At 35.2% G+C, this 22,853-nt stretch overlaps 1 protein-coding gene across 1 annotated transcript in view; it reads right to left on the minus strand.

Moving 5' to 3' along the window:
* Positions 1-2,257: 2,257 nt before the first annotated feature.
* Positions 2,258-22,853, minus strand: part of LOC121321860 (phosphatidylinositol 3,4,5-trisphosphate 3-phosphatase and dual-specificity protein phosphatase PTEN-like) — a 31,509-nt gene continuing 10,913 nt past the window's right edge. The window contains exons 2-9 of the mRNA XM_041261153.1: positions 16,797-16,881; positions 13,645-13,689; positions 13,373-13,416; positions 12,886-13,124; positions 12,393-12,534; positions 7,178-7,344; positions 6,716-6,940; positions 2,258-6,040 (exon numbers count right to left, since the gene is read on the minus strand). Coding sequence (XP_041117087.1) covers positions 5,855-6,040; positions 6,716-6,940; positions 7,178-7,344; positions 12,393-12,534; positions 12,886-13,124; positions 13,373-13,416; positions 13,645-13,689; positions 16,797-16,881 — 1,133 coding nt within the window. The 3' untranslated portion in view covers positions 2,258-5,854. The remainder of the gene's footprint in view (positions 6,041-6,715; positions 6,941-7,177; positions 7,345-12,392; positions 12,535-12,885; positions 13,125-13,372; positions 13,417-13,644; positions 13,690-16,796; positions 16,882-22,853) is intronic.

Raw genomic sequence — 22,853 nt, forward strand, 5'->3', positions numbered from 1 at the left:
TATATGTATGTGCTCAATGAGCTATTGATATAAAACGTTTTCAGTGTGCATCAGTATATATTGTTGTGGTTAACAAATACTTTACCCTTTTTGCATAATAGCAAGATTATAAACTATTCTTGGAGGCAGCAAAATATAAGAGTGTATTAAGTTGACCTGCTAAGTAATGACTGTACCAAATTTCATACCAAGATGGGTAGTTTATACACAAGCAGCCACAATACAATATGGCTTTCTATTTGGCATAACTGTCTATGTCATCAAAACCTGAGCTTAATACAATGCTAACAAAAACAACTTTTTATGGTACATACTTCGAGTCGTTTCCATTTCTCAATGTATAAAATGCCAGGTCCTGGTGGCCTTAATAATATTTCACAATTGTACATTATATCTCACACAATCGTAGGAAATGCTGAATATCCCATAAACATTATGAAATGATTTTTATTTAATATCAGGCTGATTTTCTGAATGGCTTTCATATAACAGACTTATTTTCTAAAATCGAAGATTCTTTTTTGTACTACCGTACTTTACGAATGTCTATTTATGTCAACACAGCCACCAAACAAGTCAAGATTAGTCCCAGCTTAAAAGGTGTGCAGGGCAACTTTCTGTCATCTACAGCAGAGAGACACCACCCAGCCAAAAACAAAACAGTAATGTGAAACATTATATTTGTTGCTTCATGTGTTTACATGACAGGCCCTCCATTTCACTACACAATAAAAAGCAGTGAAAAGTAATCATCTGTGTTGATGTGTCATGTTGGTACTTAATTATTCAGTGTCATTGAAGAGTAAATACATGTTCAGCAGCTGTGTCACTAAAGCGTCTTTGACTGTGAGAACACAAAGCGTGGCCTATTATATAACACGATAAGGCTGGCTGGCTGCAGAACCACCAAGTCATTCAAGGCCTAGAGAACTATACATTAACCATTTAAACACAGCAGATCTGTATGCAGCCATAAGAAAGATAGCCACTCAAAACATTCGACGTTCTAGTACAAAAGCAAAGACCATTAGACAAATATTTTGAAAATCACTTAGTTTTTCCAGCTTAGTTGATGTCCATCTAAAAAATATATACTTGTCTCATATGTATGTGATTTTTTTTTTTTTAAAAGGGAGTGGTTAACAGATTACATCAGTATTTTGTTCATTCATATATTTAAATTTTGTGTTTACAGCTATGACCAAAAGTTTTGCCAGAAGCCATAATAGCACAGTATTGAATTATTTAAATATTGTTTTATTAGTCTTTATTAAATAAATTAGTTTAATATGATTGAAACGGATCTGGATACTCTAGTCTGCTTCTTTAGCAACAGCTTTTGAGCAGTTTATAAAATATCTGGCGAAATAAAAAGAAGTTTAACCTGCCTCACTGTACGGTTTCAAACACACACACACACACACACACACACAATACCACCCCACCTTTTCATTTCGCTTATGCACTTAGAACTTCCTCTATTAAAGTTCCTCAATTTCAGTTCTGAGAACCATCTAACAAATTCTATCTTGAGATAGCATGATACAACTTGGCTTTCATATGCATGGCAGTGCATTTGAAGCCTGAGGTGAGGGATATAATTATCATGCACCAATGTAGCTGGGTGCAAGGTACAGTAGTGGAAGAAACAGAGTGGGTCAATAGACTCACTGCCACCACAAAAAATAATTTAACTGGCAAAGCAGACTCCAGCTCATGCACTGGACTAAATCCACATGACACATTCAAGGGAGTTCAGTATCATGTTTCTTACCAGTCTTGGTCTAAACAAAATCAGTTCTATGAAATGCATGCTTTAAATAATTCAGATATTTGGATAGTGCGCCAACTTAAAATACCCGGAAGCTCTACTGTCATAATGACAATATTTACCCACCAACAAAAGCTGGGACTCCACTGCCACAAATCCTGTTTTGGAGAACACTATGCCAGTGCTTAGTTTTGCAAAATAAAAATGCAAATATAAAACAATAGGTGTACCTCGAACACAGGTAAATTACCCACCCCTTCCAGTTGAGTCTGAAAAGAAATGTTACACGGAGTTTGAAATGAACATACTGCACTCCCAGAGTCAGACTGCAACTCCGCACCAAACAATACATGTCAGTCTGGTGAGGGGTGTGAAAATCCCCTTTGTGAATACAAAAAAAAAAAAAAAAAAAACTGCAGGAACATACCCAGGCTTTTAAAGGCTTTTTCTCATGCAACATTAAAAACCAACAAATTCCATGCATGGTGACAAGAATGAGACTTTAATTGGTTTTAAGTGGAGTTTATAACACTAAGATAAAGGGTAGTTAAACACATACAATAACAAATGGACATCCGACTTGTATGAGCATCATTACACAATTTTATACATCTGTTTGTTGGTTGTGTATTCTCAGTGCATAGCATTACACAGAGCGACTGTTGCACAGCACAATAGTATTCAGAACAGGCTGAAATGGAATAAGGCTTTTTTTTTTTATTATTATTATTATAACAGACTGAAAATATATTGAGTATACATACTCTACATGAAAAGAAACCCAAAATTGAATGGGCAGAGCAGCAGGCAGCTCTGCCCAACACTGCAGTTAAAGCCCCTTTAATTTAGTGCAGTTCCACCCTGTCCATCTGCATGCATAACAGTATTTTAACAGTATTTTTTAACAGTAAACAAGAGGCACTTTGTGGCAACCACAGGCATTGTTAAAACATATTGCACAAATCTGCTGGAAACTAGTGACATGAAAACGTGAACACTGGCACCTTGATGAATATTTTAAAGCTGAAACTTAATTGTGATGCTGCCTGTGAACTCCACTCGAGTTTTATAACCTGTGCCACAGTTAATGGCCTCTAAGGCTGTTAAGAGTTTTATTTTCTGTTTTCTTCTCTTAAGGTACTGCGGCAAATCTTTCTGAAGTGGGGCTACAGATGATTAGGGATGGCCTGGGACCCAGCAGTAAGCTCCTTAACAGTGATGCCATTGAACAGTTTCATATATTTAAGCTGCTGAAGATCCAAAAGTATTAAGAGTACAGTCCAGAAACTGATGTGAAGAGAAAGAATACCTACAGAATGCATTTACCAGAATACCATGAATACTGCTGAGTAAATAAAAAGAAAAACAGTCAAAGAAAAAGGCATTTGGTTCTGTGTGTGGGGGGGGGGGGGTTGAGTAATGTTCACCAAGACTATATAAAAACAGTGGATGGAGGAGAGGGGGGAGGGGTGATGCACCAATTCCATTTTGTTCCACCATGTGACAAGGCCTGTTGGACAATTTTAAGTGACATTCTCACTTATGGACCCCTGACTGAGATCCTCAAAACCTGGCACAGTGCAAAAGCTTTTAAGAATATGTAGTGACCTTAACCCAGTCAATAGCATCCAAAACATTATTTCGGTCATGCTTGTGCAGAAAGGTAGATCAGTTCCAAAGCAGTAGAAGTGTAAAGCACCATCAACATGTAAAAGGCAAGGGAAATGTCCAGTAGGCCATCCCAAAAAACATTCCATGATTTCTCTAGTTTGTAAGGGGAAAAAAAAGGGGGGGGGGCTGAACAATTACAGTACAAAAACAAACAAAAATTATGAATATGCACATTGGCATTTTGGCAGGTTGTGTTGGAAGATGTACACAATAAAAAAAAATCTTAAATGTTAAATATTAAAGGGTTGGCTCGAGTCAATTATATTTGCTCTTATCTAAATAAATACACTCCTCACTCATAAATACCCAGGGAAGAGCACGTAGAGTTGTATAAAGCAGGGACAGTTCAACACAGCAGTCACATTTAGTAGTGCAAAAGGCAGCCTGTACCACTCGCCAAATATTGCTGCCCAAGAAAGTGTTTTTGGTCTGTCCTGCATACTAATAGGCGAGACATCCTGATTTCGGTTCTAGTGTGTGTGTGTGTGTATATATATTATATATATGTATGAAATGATCATAAAAGGGCATGTATAAAGCAAGAGACTTCCTGAAACCTACACTTGTACTACCCCACTCCAAACTGACTGAGAACAAGTTAAAACCTATTCATTGTCACAGACACCTACTTTTTGGATTGTACAATTACAAGCAAGGAGCACATTGTACTTCTAGTGACATCTTTCTCCCTCTCACACACGCGTGTGTCACTAATGCTACTTGCGTTGTATGTTGGGCAGAGATTCTTGGCTCCTGTTTATTAGCTATTTAACATTTGGTGTTTGGCAGTTTGTAAGCACCATTGTTTGATATACAAAATGATCTAGTTCTAGTTAGACCTTACACAATAAGGCTACAAACAGTTGACTGGGAGCCAAACATCTGAAATCCCAGAGTAGCTAAATCAGATCCAAGGTTAATTTGCCCTTTGCCTGAAGTAGTTACCTATTGATACTGTAAACCCCAATAAGGTTAATTTTCATAAGATGAACACTGAACATTGAGCACATCCTCAGTTTATTATTAACCAAGGAGAACAGTGAAACTCCCTTATTACATAGTGCAATCCTATTAGGATTTGACTGTCCTACTCTACCATATCTGCCAGACACCATGGAACTTGTTAACGGTATTTTTGAATGAACTTCTGGCTTAATACAGTTCAAATGACAGATTAGAAATCTATTTAGAACAATGTATATTAAATAGAAAAAAGGACATGGACACTAATGCCAATAACATACAATTAGCCTTTTCAAATTAATAGTGTTAACATTATTGCAACACTGGGTTTCCCTGCTGTTTTGTGTATCATTTTATTATTAAAAAAATAACACATTGACAATTACATGGGATACTGTTTTCCTGCATACTTAACAGAATACACAGTGGTAGAAGGAATGGAAAATGTTTAGATGCCATAAAGCCAAAAAAAAAAAAAAAAAAAAAAAAAAAACTGCTAGACTAGAATTTCAACATGCAGTTTCTACTGCATAATTACACATTATGAAAAACAGCCTGCAAAGAGCACATTAAGCATTCACAGTAGGTAAAACTGGGCGGAAAAAGAATATAAAACCATGACTGACAAAAGCACTGGCCTTGGTTTTACACTGTAGATGGAGCAGCATTTCTTAAATTTTTATTCCCCCCCTCCTCCACCCCTCCATTTAAAAAGAATCGCTCCGTCTAGCTGCCTTTTCTAGCACCCTTATGCTTTTTGGAAAAAAAGAAAAAAAAAGCACAAAACAAAAAGCAGCAGCTGATTCCATAATCATCCAAGGATTCACTACCGTCACAAGCTAGAAAGGTGCATTTCTGCAGCTTGAGGTGGTGCATAAACCAGCAAAGACCATTCCCAAACCCTCCTCCCCACACTTTCTAAATGTGCTCTTGCCATCCCTTACACAAATTGCTTCTATTAAATGCAGCAAACCTTTTCAGCAATTCTTCTAGCCAACCGTAACATTGTCGTTTGTGTTGTGTGGGAATGAAGTGGGTTAGGATATGAACCCTTGTTAGCATTTTAGCACCTACAGTTGGTGACGGAACACAAAAGGAAAGATCTTATGTACACACCAGAACTGTCTCCACCTAATAAAATTGGAATTAAATGGGAAAGTGCCGTCTTATCTCCGGATTTGAGTTTCTTTTTCAACTGTTCTTTTGACAAAAAAGTTTTATACATAACATTACGCAGCCTTTTTCCACTGGATAACAGTGTCAAAACCTTGTGGATGTATGGGGCAAGACAAAATTGGTCAGGAAAAGAATTGTTCCTATAATTGATAGCATTTTACTCAACACAATGTCCTATTGCCATTTTAAAAAGGTACTTGCTTTTCAGTTTATATTCAAGTTTTTTTTCCTTTTCTCTTGTGGTTTTTAGTCCCCCCCCTCCATAAAAATATTTCAGACTTTTGTTATCTGAGTATGTCTATCTTCATCAAAAGGTTCATTTTCTGGATCAGAGTCAGTGGTGTCCGAGTATCTATAGTGATCAGGTTCATTGTCACTAACGTCCGGTGTTACTGAAGTTGATGTGCTGGCCTCTGAATTTGACGACTCCTCCACTGTTTTTGTAAAATACAACTTCACCTGAGGGAGAGAAGTATATTGAGAAATCAGTGGTTCAAAGTCAATAAAGAATCTCTAGTGTGCTTCTCTACGTAATTGCTTTTTATAAATTCAGGATGTGTAGATGGCCAAAATTCAGTGTTTCAGAACCTGAAAGACTGTGTACTTGTTTGTCTGGGTTTATGATTTTGCACGGAAACTGGTTTTAGATCCTTGATCAGGTATTCAAAAGAAAAAGCTACAGCAAAAATCCTGTTTTCCACATTGTGGCAAGTGTGTGAAAAACCTATTTCCATAGGAAAAAGCATCCCGGACAGCTCCCAATCCAAAACCAAAACACAAAATACATTAAAAAAAAATAAACCAAAACTAAAGCCTCATTTTTTGTACAAAAAAAAAAAAAAAAAAAAAAAAAAAAAAAAAAATCAGCAGTTTGAGCATTAAATATCTGAATAATTTTGCAAGATGTGACCTTGATGTGGGTTATGGTCTAGAACAGTGGTACTCAACTCTAGCCCTCGAGATCCACTCCAGTCCTAAATTAGTTAATTGCCTCTTAGCAGCTTCAATTAACAACATTAGAACTTGCTTGAAGTAAAAACTGGACTGGATTAAATCCTGAAGGCCAGAGTTGAGTACCACTTCCAGAAGATACTTTAAGGCAGTGTATTTAACCCTCCATGCTAATCTACTGACCTTGAAGTTTGGAGAGAAGGATCTGTTGGCTTTGTCTTTATTTGCTTTGTCTAGATCATTTTTCGTCAATGAGAGGATGAGATACTCCTTGTCGTCTTCTCGTTCTGTACTCTGAATTCCATCAAGTTCTTTTACTCCAAGTAAGCTTCCATTTTCTACTTTCTCCGAATTGTGTTCGGGTCCAGGGATGAAGAATGTGTTGACCCAGAAGTGAAACATTTTATCCTAAAAAAAATTTTAACACACACAAATACAACATGCAGAAGAATATACCATAAAGAAAATGTAAAACAAAAATCAAATCACAGCCACATCATGAATTAAAGTAATACAGATGCACTTAACGACTAACATTTTGTTTCAATATCTCTGTGGAAGACGCTATGATACATTTTAATACAACAGTTTGTTTGAACTCACAAACTGCATTAAAAAGGAAGAAAAAAATAGGTTTGAACAAACCTTTTTCATCATCTTGTTCTGTTTGTTGAAAAACTCCACCTTGATGTCGCCACACACTGGTAATGGCTGTGGAAACTCGAAAACCATGTACTTATCTTCACGTCTTGTGTGTGCTGGATTTGAGGTGTGGATCTTCACTTTAAGCTGATAAACCACAAACAGAGGATCTGCAAAGCACAACATGACATACACCTTTAATTCGATAAGAAACCTTTCTAAAGCAGCTGAAAAGACAGTGAAAAAAGTGAATTGAGCAAAAGCAAGAAAGCGAGACATCTTTCCATTTTACCAGCGAATCCAAGTTCAAACTAGTAAAGAAAAAGCGCAGACACATAGCAGAACACAAAGAAAAAGGGAAAGATTGAAATAGTACATCCTTGTAAAGATGCAAAACATTTTATTAAATGTCATGTATGATTACATTAATGGCCCGATTCTGAAAAATAATGGATCTGCTCTTCTAAACGAGTTTACAACTTAGTCAAAATTAGGGATGAGACTTTGACAACGTGGATTAAAATGTAAACTAGACATGCATGTGCAAATAAATTTTAGGTCAAAGATTAGTGGGGAACTATGTAGGGGTGTGCAATTCGTATCACCAGACGAGATTTGTGTGAGGGACAAGACGTTTTGCTGTTATGCTTTGCCTGTAATTCAGTTTTCCAACGGAAGTCTAGCATCTACCACACAAACATTTTAAAATGTGTTTACGTCCCACACCTAACACTTTTGATTGGCTAGTTGCAGAAAACTAGCTGATCTTCTATTGGTTACAAAAAAAAAAAAAGCAGTAATCTAGTAAACGTACAAAAAAAGAAGTTCACAGTAGGTCTGTTTAGAGGGTTGGGTCCTCACTCTGTACGGTTCGGTGTGAAAAGTGAATAACAAAGTCTGTTTGGGAAACTAATCATACCAAGTCCACCTAAAAAGAGGTGGTCTCGGTCTGTTTGAAAAAACTCAATGTGAACAGCTGGACTCTGTCCTTTTGCACATAGCAAACTGCCTATACAAGGTAACTTAACTAGGAATTAAACATTTTGCAGTTTAGTTCATATTCTGTGGAAACAAGTAGAGTAAAAAATTAAACAAAATGTCTGTCGGGAACTACATTAGGGTTACCAGACATTCTGGGAAATTTAGGATTGTCAGTTTTCAGCCTTGATTTTTTGTCCCAGTTAAACAGTAAAATTGCTAAAAAAAATTTGAAAAAAAGCCTGTTTTGCTACTGCATCAGCATACCCAACAAACAGCAGAGTAATGCATTAGGTATTACTGTATTAAACAATTTTATGGATTATTTAATTGACTGTGTATCCCATGTTTAAATGGATATATATTTTTTTTATCTTTATCTTTTTATTTAATCTTTTGATTAGATGACAATATAAAAATAATTAGTTATGATCTGCAATAGTCACCAGATGTTTAATTTTTTTTTAAAACTATTGTGTTGTATTATATACTGTTATTTTTGATCACATCGTCATTGAATTGAAGAAAAAAAAGTCCAGTTATCTGTGGAAGTTACAAAAAAAAAAAAAACTATACCAGTGCAAGAATATGAAGCTGATAGAAAATTTAGTCAAACACCAAAATCCAAGAAACTGGACAAAACTCAAATAGTAGACTTTTCTCAAATTACTTTAATGCCCACATTAGGAGAAACATGCAGAATTGCTTAAATTGCATTCTCCTACTCAAGGCATTCTATAAATGTATTAAAATTAGTGAAGTGCTCCCCCTGCTATATTAAAAACCAGAGCAATACATCAATAGCTACCACCTTTCAATACACCTTGCAGGATATTGTAAACATCCGGGTCACACACCATATAAAATGAGCAGAGTGCATCTGCAAACTGCATTGTGAACAAAAACTCACTGTCTTGGTGGGGGGGGGGATTTAAAAAAGCTATAATTTGTTTTTATTGGATTACTTAGTTATTTACCGGACATGCACAATCCATCGATTTTGGGAAACTATTAAAACATTAAGACTGACATGTTTAACATTTCCTTATAAAATTTGTCGAACTGGTGTCACAGGGAACCTATTGTGCATGTTAAATTTAGGGAACCAGTCAAGCTACAAGGCTAGATCCACCCCTGTTAAATCACTAATTGATTGATTGATTGTGTTCACAATCAAATCAAAATCCTACAAGTTATATTCTACTTTTTTGCGTGTTTTGTGCGACGAGGAGAGGGAAAGTAGATTTATTTTTTTTAAATTGCATGCCTCTGCTATGGCAAGAGCATATAGGACTGAAGTCATTGTATTTTATATCTTGCTCTTATTTATTCTGTAATTCTTGATATGAATTAATGGTATACAACTAAGTCACCCTGGGAAAGGGCATCTGCCAAGAAATTAATAATAAAAGATTAGTTTCCTAGGTAAAGCGAGTACATTGCTTGCTTTTGAAGCACAAGCTAGTAAAATGTTATTTATTGGTACAGGTGCACTCCACCTAACAGATCCTGTTAAAACAGAGTTGTGTTTAACATATTGGAGAGCCATGTCCTTGCCAAACAGGTTTTTAATGGGGAATTACTGTGGTTAAAACGGACCAGTTTAATATGTACAGTTTTCCTGTTCCACAGGGATTATTTTGTGCAAATAAGGTACATCTGGGACAGTAAATGACAGACACAGCAGTATTTGGGCAGTCAGAAAAAAATAAAACGGCAACTTTTTCCTGCCTATGTTTTTGTTGGTACAGCCGTTGTAATTCAAATTGTATACGTTTTTAAACTGTACATTTAGCAAATATAAAATGGTACTACTTATTACATTGTACGGCCCACAGAAGCGTGTTTTGTACAATTAAAACTTGTGTTTTGTAATTTCTTGTACACAAAACTTGTGTAATTAAGAGATGTTCGGAAAGTTTTTTTTTTTTTTTTTTTTAAAGCATAGAAATGAATACCTAGTGCAGAGTGTACACTGACAGCAAGTCTTTTAGGCACCTGACATATCAAAGCATTTTGGGATATTGGAGGATACACACAAAACTTAGTTCGGCATTACAGCATCCACACTTCTGACAAAATGCACTACCTGATGCGATCTAATTTAGAACCGGACTTGAGACTACACCGAGGTGGTCTTGAGTCCTGTATTAAAAGCTGTGTAACCGTATTTACCACTTTTAAGCTGGTTTAAAAGGCACTGTGTGGACAGGGCCCAAGAAACAACATATTAACGTGCAATATATGTATGGAAGATTTAAAAAAAAAAAAAAAAAAAAAATCCTCAAAAAATAGATTGATGAAAAGCTGATTTTATTTCTGAAACCATGCGGAATCTGCTCACGCCCTTGTTTTGAGAACAAAAATTGTACATCATAGAGAAAAAAAAGAGATTAAAACTAGGTCCTGGAGACACTTGCTGGGGTAGACCCCAAGTTTTAACAATTTTATTTTTAATTTAAAAAAAAAAATAATATTTTTTATATATAATACATATATATATATATATATATAATATATATATATATGGTAGTATATAGCTTACAATATATATATATATATAGTATATCTATATATATATATATATATAGATAAATATTTTATGTCACTGTTAGCGAACGCAATGGGAAGTTAAAATGTAAATATATATATCATCCACCTTAATACCTTTTCTGCTATATAGTTGTCACTTTTTCATTGTTGAAGCAAAAATAAGTTTATGCTCCATCATGATGCATTACGTACATTTAAATTTGACTAGCGATACAAGCGTAAATGTCTACTTGGCAAATATCGAATTTGCGTATCAAAGTACTGTAAATTTCAGGGTGTTACTATTCCATACAGTTTCTTAAAATGCCATCTTAGGTATGAGGTATAGCAATTTACTTTAATAAAAGGTGCATGGAAAAGAGATTTGTCGTGTTGGTGGAAATGGTTTATTCAGATTTACGTTACATCACAGCCGCCATCTACAGCATCTCAAGGTAGCATCAGTTACATTTACAATCAGCAAGCATATCACGTGAGATTTTACAACTAGCTGGGGGAAGGCTGGTTTTGGGAGGGGGGTTGTTTTTTCTATTGTAAAGTGGTTTCTGCTCATCTCAAGTGAGAGGTATTTGCTTAAAATATATGAAAAGCTGAGCAACTTTCCATTTCAGAATAGGGCACTTGAGGGAAAGAAATTCTACAAGATGCAGGTTGAAAAAGAAATGTGTACAGCAGCTTGTCCATACACAGAGGAGAGTTATCAGTGTCTGAGGCAGGGAATGTCACACAATTGCATATAACTTCTGTTTTGTTTGTCCGTGGTCAATAAACAAATTGTGTGTATGTATGTATGTGTATATATATATATATATATATATATATATATATATATATATATATATATATATATATATATATATATATATATATATATATATACACACACACACACACATATATACACACATACATACATATACACACACACACACTGTCACCACTCTATATGGTGCAGACCCCTGGTGTAGAATACACTACACAGTTGTGGAAAATGTCTGGTAACATCTGTGTATCAAGATTCATAGCAGGCTACCCTTTGAAACCAGTAAGAGAAATACATTTAAAAAACAGTAATAAAAAGCATCAAGACAAGAGGCAAAAAGACAAAAGAAATGTCAAGATCTTTTAAAAACAATGCAAACTTCAAGAGGAACAAAAAACAATTTACTAACCTCTACATGCAAAAATACAATTCTAAAATTAAATAAAAAAAAAAAAAAGCACAAGTAATTCAAACTAAAACGTGAGGTTAATGAGGAAGATGCAGGTGAAATATCCAACCCCTCCCCCCCAAATGGGCATTACCAAATTACTTAACACTGTTGTGCTCAACCAGCACCTGACCTATTGTTACATAGTGAAGAACCTGAAGAAAACTTTAGTCTGCCATATACACAGCTTCTTCAGCATCTACATTTGACTCAGAATTAACTGTAGTGCATTTATTTGTCATTTGGACTTATGCATACAGTTTGGAGTCCTGACTACCAGCATATTTTTACATTTCCCACCATTTCATACGAGATGAAATAAAAGCACTGTACCAGTGCTTAGACTTGAATTTGGGCTTCAGTGCACAATTCGTTAGTCTAGTTCTTCAAGCGTACAATGTGCACACCAGTAGTATAAATACTGCATTATATTTTTTCAAAAGTCTGCAATCAAGCATAAAAAATAAGTCACTTACTGCATGTTCCGCCACTGAACATGGGTACAGTTTCAAACACCATCTTGTGAAATAACAATGCCACTGGTTTGTAGTCCAACTTGTTTTTCAACAGGAAGCTGTAGTAATATACATAACGCCTCTGACTGGGAATTGTCACTCCCTGAAAAAGACCAATTCACGTGATCGATTACTGTTCAAACACTAATAAAATAAAGTGCATTTATCAATAAATTCATAGTTTAGTCATATCCACGTACATTCTCCAGATATTAAATATTTAAATGCAAAAGTAAGATTGCACACCATTATCTCTCATGTCTTTTTTAATAACATTAGCACAAGCATACAAATTTTACATGCCAAAATGTGAACACATTAAAATGGCAAAAGGTCTGTATGAGCAAGTAATGCACAAGCCTGTCACCTGAAATCATAGGCTTAAACTGCATTTTGTGAATTTCATACATATACACCTCTTTCAGCCAAATGTATGCAAGCTGCCACGACTGACCTTTTTGTCTCTGGTCCTCACTTCACCGTAAAAATCTAGTGCTTCTTGTGCTTTTAGGAATTTGCCTCGGTGTAGCAAATAAGCACATATCATTACACCCGTTCGTCCCTTTCCAGCTTTACAGTGAATTGCTGCAACATGATTGTCATCTTCACTCAGCCATTGGTCAAGATCTTCACAAAAAGGTTTAATAAGCTCTAGCTGGGGTGGATTGTGGTCTTCAAAGGGGTACTGTGCAACTGGTGGAAAACAAACACATTTAGTCAATTTCAAGCCAACACAGACAACACATTGATTTGCTTTAAAAACCTGGAATTAGTCCAAAAAGTATTGAATTTCTGAATGCAAAATTATTGTAAAAAGCAAATTAGGAGTATTAACTTTTTTTTTTTTAATCCAGGTATTTGTATTAATTTAAAAATAAATTAGCAATTTCAGCATCAGGTTGCAATACTTTACAATTTGGTATAAATGCAAGAGAACATACCTCTGCAGTTAAATTTGTTAGCATCATAATGTCTTTCTGCACATCTGCAAAGAAATGTACACGTTAAATGAAAACACTGGAAAAAATTAATTGCATTTAGAAGTTTGTGGTAGAAAACAAAAATAAAGCATCCCTGGTAGCATGGATCCCAGGATGTCATATCAGATCAAAAGGTTTGTAAACGAAGTAAAATGGAAATGTGAAACAGATTGATCATTTATATCAGAGATGAATTCGATAAAAATCACAGAATTTACAGAAAGTTCACTTACAGATTATATATCTTGTAATGATCTTTATGTTTTGAATCCAGAAACCTAAAAAGATGACAAATACCATTAGTAATGTGCATAGTCATACAGCAATTTGTGCACACTCATGCATATACAAACATTCTTTTGTGTACTTAAACAAAACCAAAAAAGTTTAAAAGTAAAATTAACCAATGCATATGTCTAGCCACAATGTTCTATGGGTCAGATCAACTGAAATTAAATATGGCACCATCTGGCAGGGAGAGGGAAGGACTACAGTAGCCAGTTGTATTTCTGAACTCTTTTTGGCATATGCTCCTATTGTTGATACATACTTTAATACAAAAAAAAAAAAAAACTTATCCAGCAAAAAAGGCAGAGGCCAACACCATTGCCTGCTGAATGCATTCTTAAAATCACCTGGTTATGTTTGATAAAAGAACCAGCAAATTGAATGTTTATTCTGTACTCAAGATCAACCTTTGTGTTTGTGTCTCCCTAAATGAATTACATCACTTGCAATCTGTAGCGCATGTCTCCTGCTGCAGTGAAACATGACATGGCAAAATCCTAGATAACAACAAACCCTTAATACAAGGCACAACACAACCAAGGATGGTATGTGCCTATACCAAACTTAAACAGCATGCAGCTGCTATCAGTTTAAAACTAGGTTTAATCCAAGGGAAATCATTTATGAAAAAAAAAAAAAAAAAACTTAAGGGATTTTAACAAACAAACATTCACATACAAAGAAGTTTTAGTTCTCTGTAAAATTGTATTTCCCTAGATTTTAAGGAAAGACCAGTGGACACAATGACATGCATCAGTTTAGATTCCTCCATATATCCCCATGTTATAATGCTGAAACTTGGGCTAGAGTTACCAAGTTATCACAATTTCACATTGTCTATCTACAGATACTGTAACTTTATACTAGATCATGGGACCTCTGGGCACAATTTACTATAACCCAAGTGTGTTACCATGCCTTTGCTATTGTGTGGTCACTCTTCTCATTTAAAAATGGAGGAAGTCATTCAGACAATGTAACCAGGGGTCAAGTCCAGTTCACGTGTAACTCGTTTGCTAAAACTAAGTTAGTCCATCTTTAAATAGTCCCGTTTAGCGCATTCCAAATATTTTTTACTATGACAAATCAAAAGGGCAGGTTAACAGACCGCCATGACATACTGGACACGATAAAAACAGTGTGGCAGCTACCGTATTACTTCAATTTGGCACTGCAGCGTCTATTTTAAATTGATCAATAATGACTGTGGCACTTAAAAGGGCAGCCTTTATTAATAACACTACGATTTTCAAACAATGCAATATTTTATTACGATTTATGACATTTTAGAAGTATCGCGGTTGCTTATTTTCTGTAATACGGTAGCCTACCTGTATGTAGCAGCGTGTGTGGCTCACCTACTGTGACTACCATACACTTATCAGTGACAGTTACAAACAGCCTATTAGGTGGGAGTTAGAAGGTCAGGGGAGTACTATGCCAGTGAATCAGGAGTGTGTATTTGTTAAAGGGCGGAACAACGCTGGTGTGGCAGTTAAATCCAAGAGTGTGACGTAATGTTTTTCTGCACCAAAAATCACCTCGGAATATCTTTGATTTCTGTAAAACAATATATCCTACTCTTATTTTTTCGCACTGCAACTTACTTGATTGTAATTTCTCTGCAAGAAAAACCAAAAACTAAATCTTCTCATAGATAGTAAGCACATTGTTTTTATTTGTACGTGATCGAGTACAGTAATTACAACTGAACTAAAAACAAAACCACTTAACTTCAGAAGGACAGCAGTTAATCTTGCATTTTCTTTCAGAACTGTACTACCATAAATTAAAATGTGCGTAATGTTTGTGTACATTAGTTTGTAATTTACCTGCTAGATTGAGGCTCCCGTCTCTTCAGGGGCATTAAATGTCGATAGTCACTGTTGCGCGTTTGTTTATTGCGTTTATTATTTATTTATTTATTTATTTTTTTTAGTACGGGGAGAAAAAAAAAGCCTTAAAATGTTTCTTTATTGATAGCAGAGTTTATTCAAGGGTGGCCTCTATTATAATGAGGATATATGACTGTGGCGTCAATACAAGAGGGTCTAATTCAAATTTAAGTAATACAGTATTTTAAATTTTGCTTGTTTAAAGCACTGGAGAACAAAAACCTTGCTGTTGCTGCATAGCCATGCACTTGTTTTTTGGGATGGCTCAACTTTATTTGCAGTAAAATAAGCAAATACAACGACATTTGGGATTTAGCATTTTACTGAAAAATGCACTGCTTTTAGTAGTTAATATTTTTTCAAAAATATTTAATTTATCGTATCTTGACAAGCGTTGTAAATCACAAATGCAAAATAGGACAATATACATTCAATGTAAGAGTAAACTGAATAAGAAAGTTAAAAGCAGCATTTATACAGAAAGCTTAACTATTTAAATCTATTAAACAATTATGATTTACAGTTTTTCCCTAAAATAAATTAGCTCAGTGAGGAAATTACCCAATAGCCTGAAACCCTATCCGAGAGCAGAGTTCAACTATTATGGCCCGCTCTTTTGTATAATAAATACATTTGCACACACCCTATCCAGGGTGCTCTGCAAATGGAACTAAACCTTTGTGCTGCTAACCCAGAATCAAGCTAGGTGCTGGCCACCCTATCTGTTCAGCAATATTATATATAGGTCAGAATACTAACATTATATTAATAGACATGCAGGGTCACAGCTGTTGCTGCAGTAGATTCATGCAATCAGTACATTGGACAAACAAACTGAGCAATCATCTTTGACAGATATCACAAGGGACCACACAGAATGTTTAAATGCACAGGTGTGTGCACACTCACGTTTACTTGGTAATCCCAATTCTGACTTCTAGAGTTGGTCTTTCAAGAATAGTCTTTACTCAGCAACTATTCAATATTCAAAGTTTCCATTTTCAGTTATAGAATAGCAATTTACTGCAGGTACTTCACAGGCACTTCCGAGTTCTGTTTACCAAGCCTATACAGATGTTGCCACGAGACCAGCAGCACTGTAAGCCTATGAAAACCTCCACACGTATATGAATATAAATTGTATGACTTGATTAGCAAATGTGGTATTAAATATATTTAAAAAGAAAATGTTAAATCCTTACCGTACTACGTCATCTATGTTGTTTCTGTAGACACCTTCAAGTCTTTCGGCAGGAAACCCCATGGCAATAATGTTAGGATAAATATCTGATTGCAGAAGTCAAGGAAAACTGAAGAAAATAGCATTTAGTTCAAAAGGCACAAAGTACAAGCCCAGCATACCACCTTCATTACACAAACTGCTAACAACGTAATACTTACTATAAGGTAACTAATACTACCCTCTTCACATTTTTTTTTTTTTAGCATTAGTGTTAAAGTCAAAGTGCATTCTCTAGAATAAGCCAGAACATAATATACAAGACAGTAGCTTTCTGAATAAGGAAATATTTGTACCAAAAATAGTTAGTGCTCGAGTCCCACATGAATGGGGATTGATTCCAGCGTATGGCATCAAGGCAGGTTTTATAGTACACAATTATTTAAGTGCCACAGCTTTTGTTATTGTATTGTTGTTATCAGCATTAGATTTCAGGTAAACCGCACCAACTAAACAGTGCACCTATCACTTATAAAAATTGACATCAAGACACTGAAGACAAGCAGATTCATACAATCCTCAGCAAAACAGGAGTCCAGCAACTTAGATATTTAGTACAGTAGGCTCTCGCTCATATGGACCTTGCTGGTCCCAAATGACCTATAATCTGAACCGCCATCACAATCTAATGCATACTGATAGCAGCTGTAGAATCTGAATTGAAATCCATTTACAGTGCAGATCGCTTAAACTTTTCAGGCACTTGGTACTCCAGGGGGCGGTTTTTCAAAACTTTGTCTGGATAACAGTAAACCGGATTTTGTAATCCTATATTGTGATCGAAATTACTTTGAGGGGGGACAGGGGTTTTGTAAAATCATAATTTGTAATCTGGATAAATAATATAATACAGCAATTTTCTGACAAACCGGATCTAAACAATCCAGATAATCGCAAGATACAGGATTACAAAATCCAAATCACTTATCCACATTACAAATTTTGAAAAGCAGGCATCTGATTAGACAGAATAATTTATAGTTCAAAAAATAAATAAATAAAAATTAAAATCACTGGTCCACCAAGTAAACCATATATTAAAAAGGAGACGCTTATGCCGTGGTCTTAATATCAACAACATCAGACAGACAGCACCCATTTATCTGCCTGTCAATCGGTCAACATTGAAACAGTAATTCTATTATAAAATGCTACATATAACCATCACATGCATTTTCCGACTCAGGTCTGTATGTTTGTTACGTGAACACTATATTGCTTATTAACAACTCGCTTATCTATCCAAAGACATGTGACCGAGTTAAAAACAAACAGGAAGCAGCAGGAACACGTGTCAGTAAACAGAACTGTGCAAGTAGCCTAATTATATTGTTTGTCGCTTTATTATGCAGGTTTTACCAGTTGGAAAGCCATTCACAAGATTTTTGTATTTAATTTGTTTAAAAAGTCATAGTACTGTACTGTTGCCAATACTGAATTTGTAAAATACTGCAAGTAAAAGCAAGTGCAAGCCAACAGTACTGCTTGCATCATAAGCACACTTGCACTTCACACCAAGTGTACACTTTATTTTATTAGCTTTATTTTCATTACTGCAGGTTTCAGTTTTGCAAGCTCTAGGTTTGCAACTAATGCATGTCACTACTTGAAATACTATTTTAATAAAAGTACAGAACTGTTGAATGTTTTTTCCAGTACTGGAACCTAAATTGTAGATAAGCTATAAAACTACGTTATTGTAAACGTAATGTTCAGAAAGGAAGGGGTTAAATAAACGAGGGCCAACTGTACTCCTAAAAGGTCTATTTAAATTGACTATATTGTCCATCAGTTTTAAGTAACCAGGCTCCATCAGAAAACCCATCACCAAGACTAAACTTAAGGCAGTCAAAGTGAAATAATTCTCTCTGCATTAACCACAATCACAGCTATGATCATGAACTACATTGTATGTACACTATGGTTTAGAACACGGTTACATTTCTATTGTGAAGATCAAAGTATTACCAACATGAAAGCATTTTGTGACACCCTGCGCCAAAGATAAAAAGCAGACCACTATCCACATCCATCAATAGCCCAGTCTGTCGTAGGAAAAGGTAACGTGACCTAGACCAATTTTGTCATAATATAAATCCACAATCTTCAGATTGCTTTTTGGCCATTTACAGTAGTACTGTAATCTTCCTGCAAGATTTACAACAGCAACCTTTCACAATCAATATTTCCAAGCAATATGAAAATGTTTAATTACAAAAAGCTTTTATTGCTACAAAAAAAAAAAAAAAAAAAAAGTAGTAAGGTTGTAAAACCTTAAGGCAAACCGACAAGTCATCCATCAAAATGTCGTCGTTAATTTTATACTTCACGGTTTTCAAAAAGTTAGCCAAACAAATTGCAAAAGGTTTTCAGACTTGTTTCGCATTTGGTGAATGATTTGTTAAACTTAAAATGGCTGTTATATGGCATACAATTGGAGAGCACTGTAAACTTTTTAATGACATACTTTTTAAACATCTCTAAAGGCTCACTTACTGGTATTTCGAAGTAGTAGGCAAACTAGGAGGCAGGAGGTCAAAGTTTAACATTTGCCAAAACCTACCAATATGACTGAAGGCTTTTTCCACTTTATTTTACAGTATTTTGTATTGCCAACTAGAAGCAACTGAATTGCTAGAATTCAATGAAAAAATCTAAAGCATACCTGAATTTTTATTTAGAAAACTAAAAATCCTGCATTCTTGCTTTGCAGCACTACAGTGAAACCGTATTTCAAGAAATTGGTTTCATTAGCTACAACAATCCGCTAAAGTTGACAGTTTCACTGACCTGTTGCCAATGGGTATCTTGATCCAACAATATGCCACTTGGATCACTAGTATGACTTCTCATAAGTGTGTGGTAGTGGCAAGATTCCTGACATATTGCCAAAGTTACACCCAAGTGACCGACAAGAAAAAGCAAAGTTCATCTACTGCATTCGAGACAACCCAACATCTTCAGAACATTCTGCAATCTTAAATCCAACAGAAGAAAAACGAGCACACAAAACCACGTTCCCTAGCAGCTGAAACTGCACACTAAACAGCTTTATTTCAACTTCAGTGATTATTATTATTTTTTTTTTTTTTTTAATATTATGAAAGTTCTGGGACGAACATGGAATTTTCATGTTCGGATATTTGTTAATTTTCAAAAGGTTAGCCATTAAAAGCTGAGGCCTTACTTCACCCTCATGAACCAACTCATGATACCAAAATCCTATAATACCTAATATCACGGTTTTTCGATACTGTGTTATACTTAATTTAGTTTTAAAACAAAACTAAATATGTGCTTTAAAAACTCTGGGAAAATTAAATTACTGCAGTAGTCATGGCGAATGCTGTAGAGAAGCTTGGTGTGGAATGATTTTGAATTTCAGCCAGATGACAACAGCAATCTGGTTGATCGCGTACAGTCAAAATATCAAATCATGTTTTAAAACAAAACTGAGGAAATACCAATTTACTGAAATATCTTTGAGATCACCACCCCGATCCGTTTGCCAAAGTTCACTTTGACACTAGTTTCTTCCGTTCTTTTAGTTTAAGCGAATTCCAGTGCGTGCACATATATATAAAAAAAGTCACAGCAAAGATAACAAAACAGCAATGCGCTAGAAAGGAGTTCATTGATGCTTGTTTACTTCATTACACTGCATTTAATAAAATTTGCCGACATGTCATTAAAATAAATGGACCACTAAGGGTTAGGGAAAGGCAAGTTTATTTTTCCGTTAAAAGTACTCCTGGCTAGAATGTTCTGCTGCCCGGCTGTACAAAATTCCTGGGTAGAACCCTGAACAACACTGTTTAAAGCATTGAACAGATGTGACCTCATCAGGGTTCAGTTACATCTTGCAAACTGCAGCACGATATCAGCTAGTCTCAGCCCTGTATTCAGAACTTCTGGATAACATAACTCTTCCCCTTTTAATACACAGCACGAAGTTACACATGCAAGTTGTTAGGGCTGTGTTCAAAGGTTCATTCGCTAGCCAGGAATTCAAAGGTAGTTCTAAACCTTCAAAATTTCACCAGGCAGCATTCATGCACTGTCAGATGTTTCTTTTTTGTTAACAGAAACTGTTCGACAACACGTGAATAATATAAAATCACATATTTAATGTCACTCGCATGCAAAATTCGATTTTTTAGATTTGTATAACTCCTAAAACTTAACCCTTTGCTGCAGACATGCTAATATTTCAATACTTTGATGTAGATTACAAAACGCATCGTATCTCAGATGTCCGACCAGCAATCTTGTTTTTTTTTTTCCATTAAGTCATAGCCATGACTATGGTGAATGCCTCTATAATTTGTTTAGGGTTGGTGCAGGTCGGACTTTTTTCTTTAAAAAAAAAAAAAAAAAACGGATGATTGTGTCCACCACTACAGCAGAGTAGTACTCGCACATTTGAAACGTCTGTATCTCCCCTTCTACACGCCCTAAAGTGCTGATCTAACACTCATCCGAAAGCTAAGAACTGGGAATAAATAAATCATTTTAATGTTTATTTAAAAATAAAAAAAAAAAACTTTACACACTTTTTAAAAAAATAATTCTGTAATGCTGTGTGTGTTTGATTGCATGCTGGGCAGGATATGACGAGACAAAAAAATAAAGTTACTGTACAGACATCCGAGATTCCCTTTTATTTTGTTTTACTGTTATTTTAATTATTTGTTTTTATTTTGTCATGTTTTGAAAGAGTTTCTCCGGACGGGGGTGGAACTAATGTAAACGAGTTGTATGCATTTAACGTCCGAGGTGTAAATTCAATATTTTAATTAGTGCGTTTTCCCTGTTTCTTTGTTTCTGTGTGTGTAAAATGATGGATAATTACTTGGATGTAATTATTACTTTTATTATCATTTAGCTATCTATTGGTAGTAAGTTTTTTTTTTTTACACTTGTTTTGTCTTTACCAATACGGTAGCATACTGATTTCGCAAGTTTTTTCTTTTTGAATAATAATAAAAAAAAAAAAATCCATCTTCTGCGATATACTGTTACCTGTATATATAAATAACTGTCTTATCACGAACAAGATATTACGTTTCCAGTTTCATTTCACAGCCGACCTGCAATCATCACTTCGGTAGCTTTTTTATAAAATACATACATTACAAAACCCTGTACGGCTCAACTATACAAGCAGTTTCAATTCTGATCTGAAATCCTTGTAAAATTGTGCAGTTCCTGTAGAGTAATTTTTTTTATTTTTTGTATACATCACTGACAATAGTACATTTGTATGTTTTACAAATATATATACAATTTTTTTTTTATATTCTTTGGGAGGCGTGGTTTACATGTGAAAAAAATATAACATCCCACAACCAAACATATTACATATGGTTACTCCCCATAGGCAGGCACAGGGTTAAAAGTTGTTGTACTAAAATCCACTACCAAAACATTCATATTCAGGACATGAAGATTTAGACCAGCAGTGGTTGATGCTCACAGTTAAGACACAGCTGATGTCTAGGGACAGTCATCGAATTCACTACAGAATACAAGAAAACGTACACAGACATCTTGTATATGCTTCAATATGATTTCACTTTTCAAAATCATGAACGTACATTATCAGAAAATCCAATAACTAAAAACATTGTTGTGCATAAATAGTTGGCTACCTACCATACTAAACACCAATCTAAGCACGTAACTACATAAATCACCATTTTAATGCAAACTGGCCAAGCTCTAATTTGATGCATCGATTCACCAATACCATATTGAAGTTCTGGAAATTTAAGAATGGATGACCAGTAAGTCAATGCATCAACTAATTGTTGCACATCTGTGCACCAGTAAAAATCAACTGTATTAAAGAACACACAACACAAGACCTTTCTAATACTAAGGGGCATGTAGCAGGGAGATTACCGTGCACATGTGGAAATTAGGGTTTGTGTAATTTACGTGGGGAAATGGGCTTATTGTGTGCGCATTTTGGAGTTGATTTGTTTGATAATTGATTGTTTACAGACGGGCGCTTGGC

The sequence above is a fragment of the Polyodon spathula genome, chromosome 10, assembly GCF_017654505.1.
Source record: "Polyodon spathula isolate WHYD16114869_AA chromosome 10, ASM1765450v1, whole genome shotgun sequence".
Lineage (NCBI taxonomy): Eukaryota > Metazoa > Chordata > Actinopteri > Acipenseriformes > Polyodontidae > Polyodon > Polyodon spathula.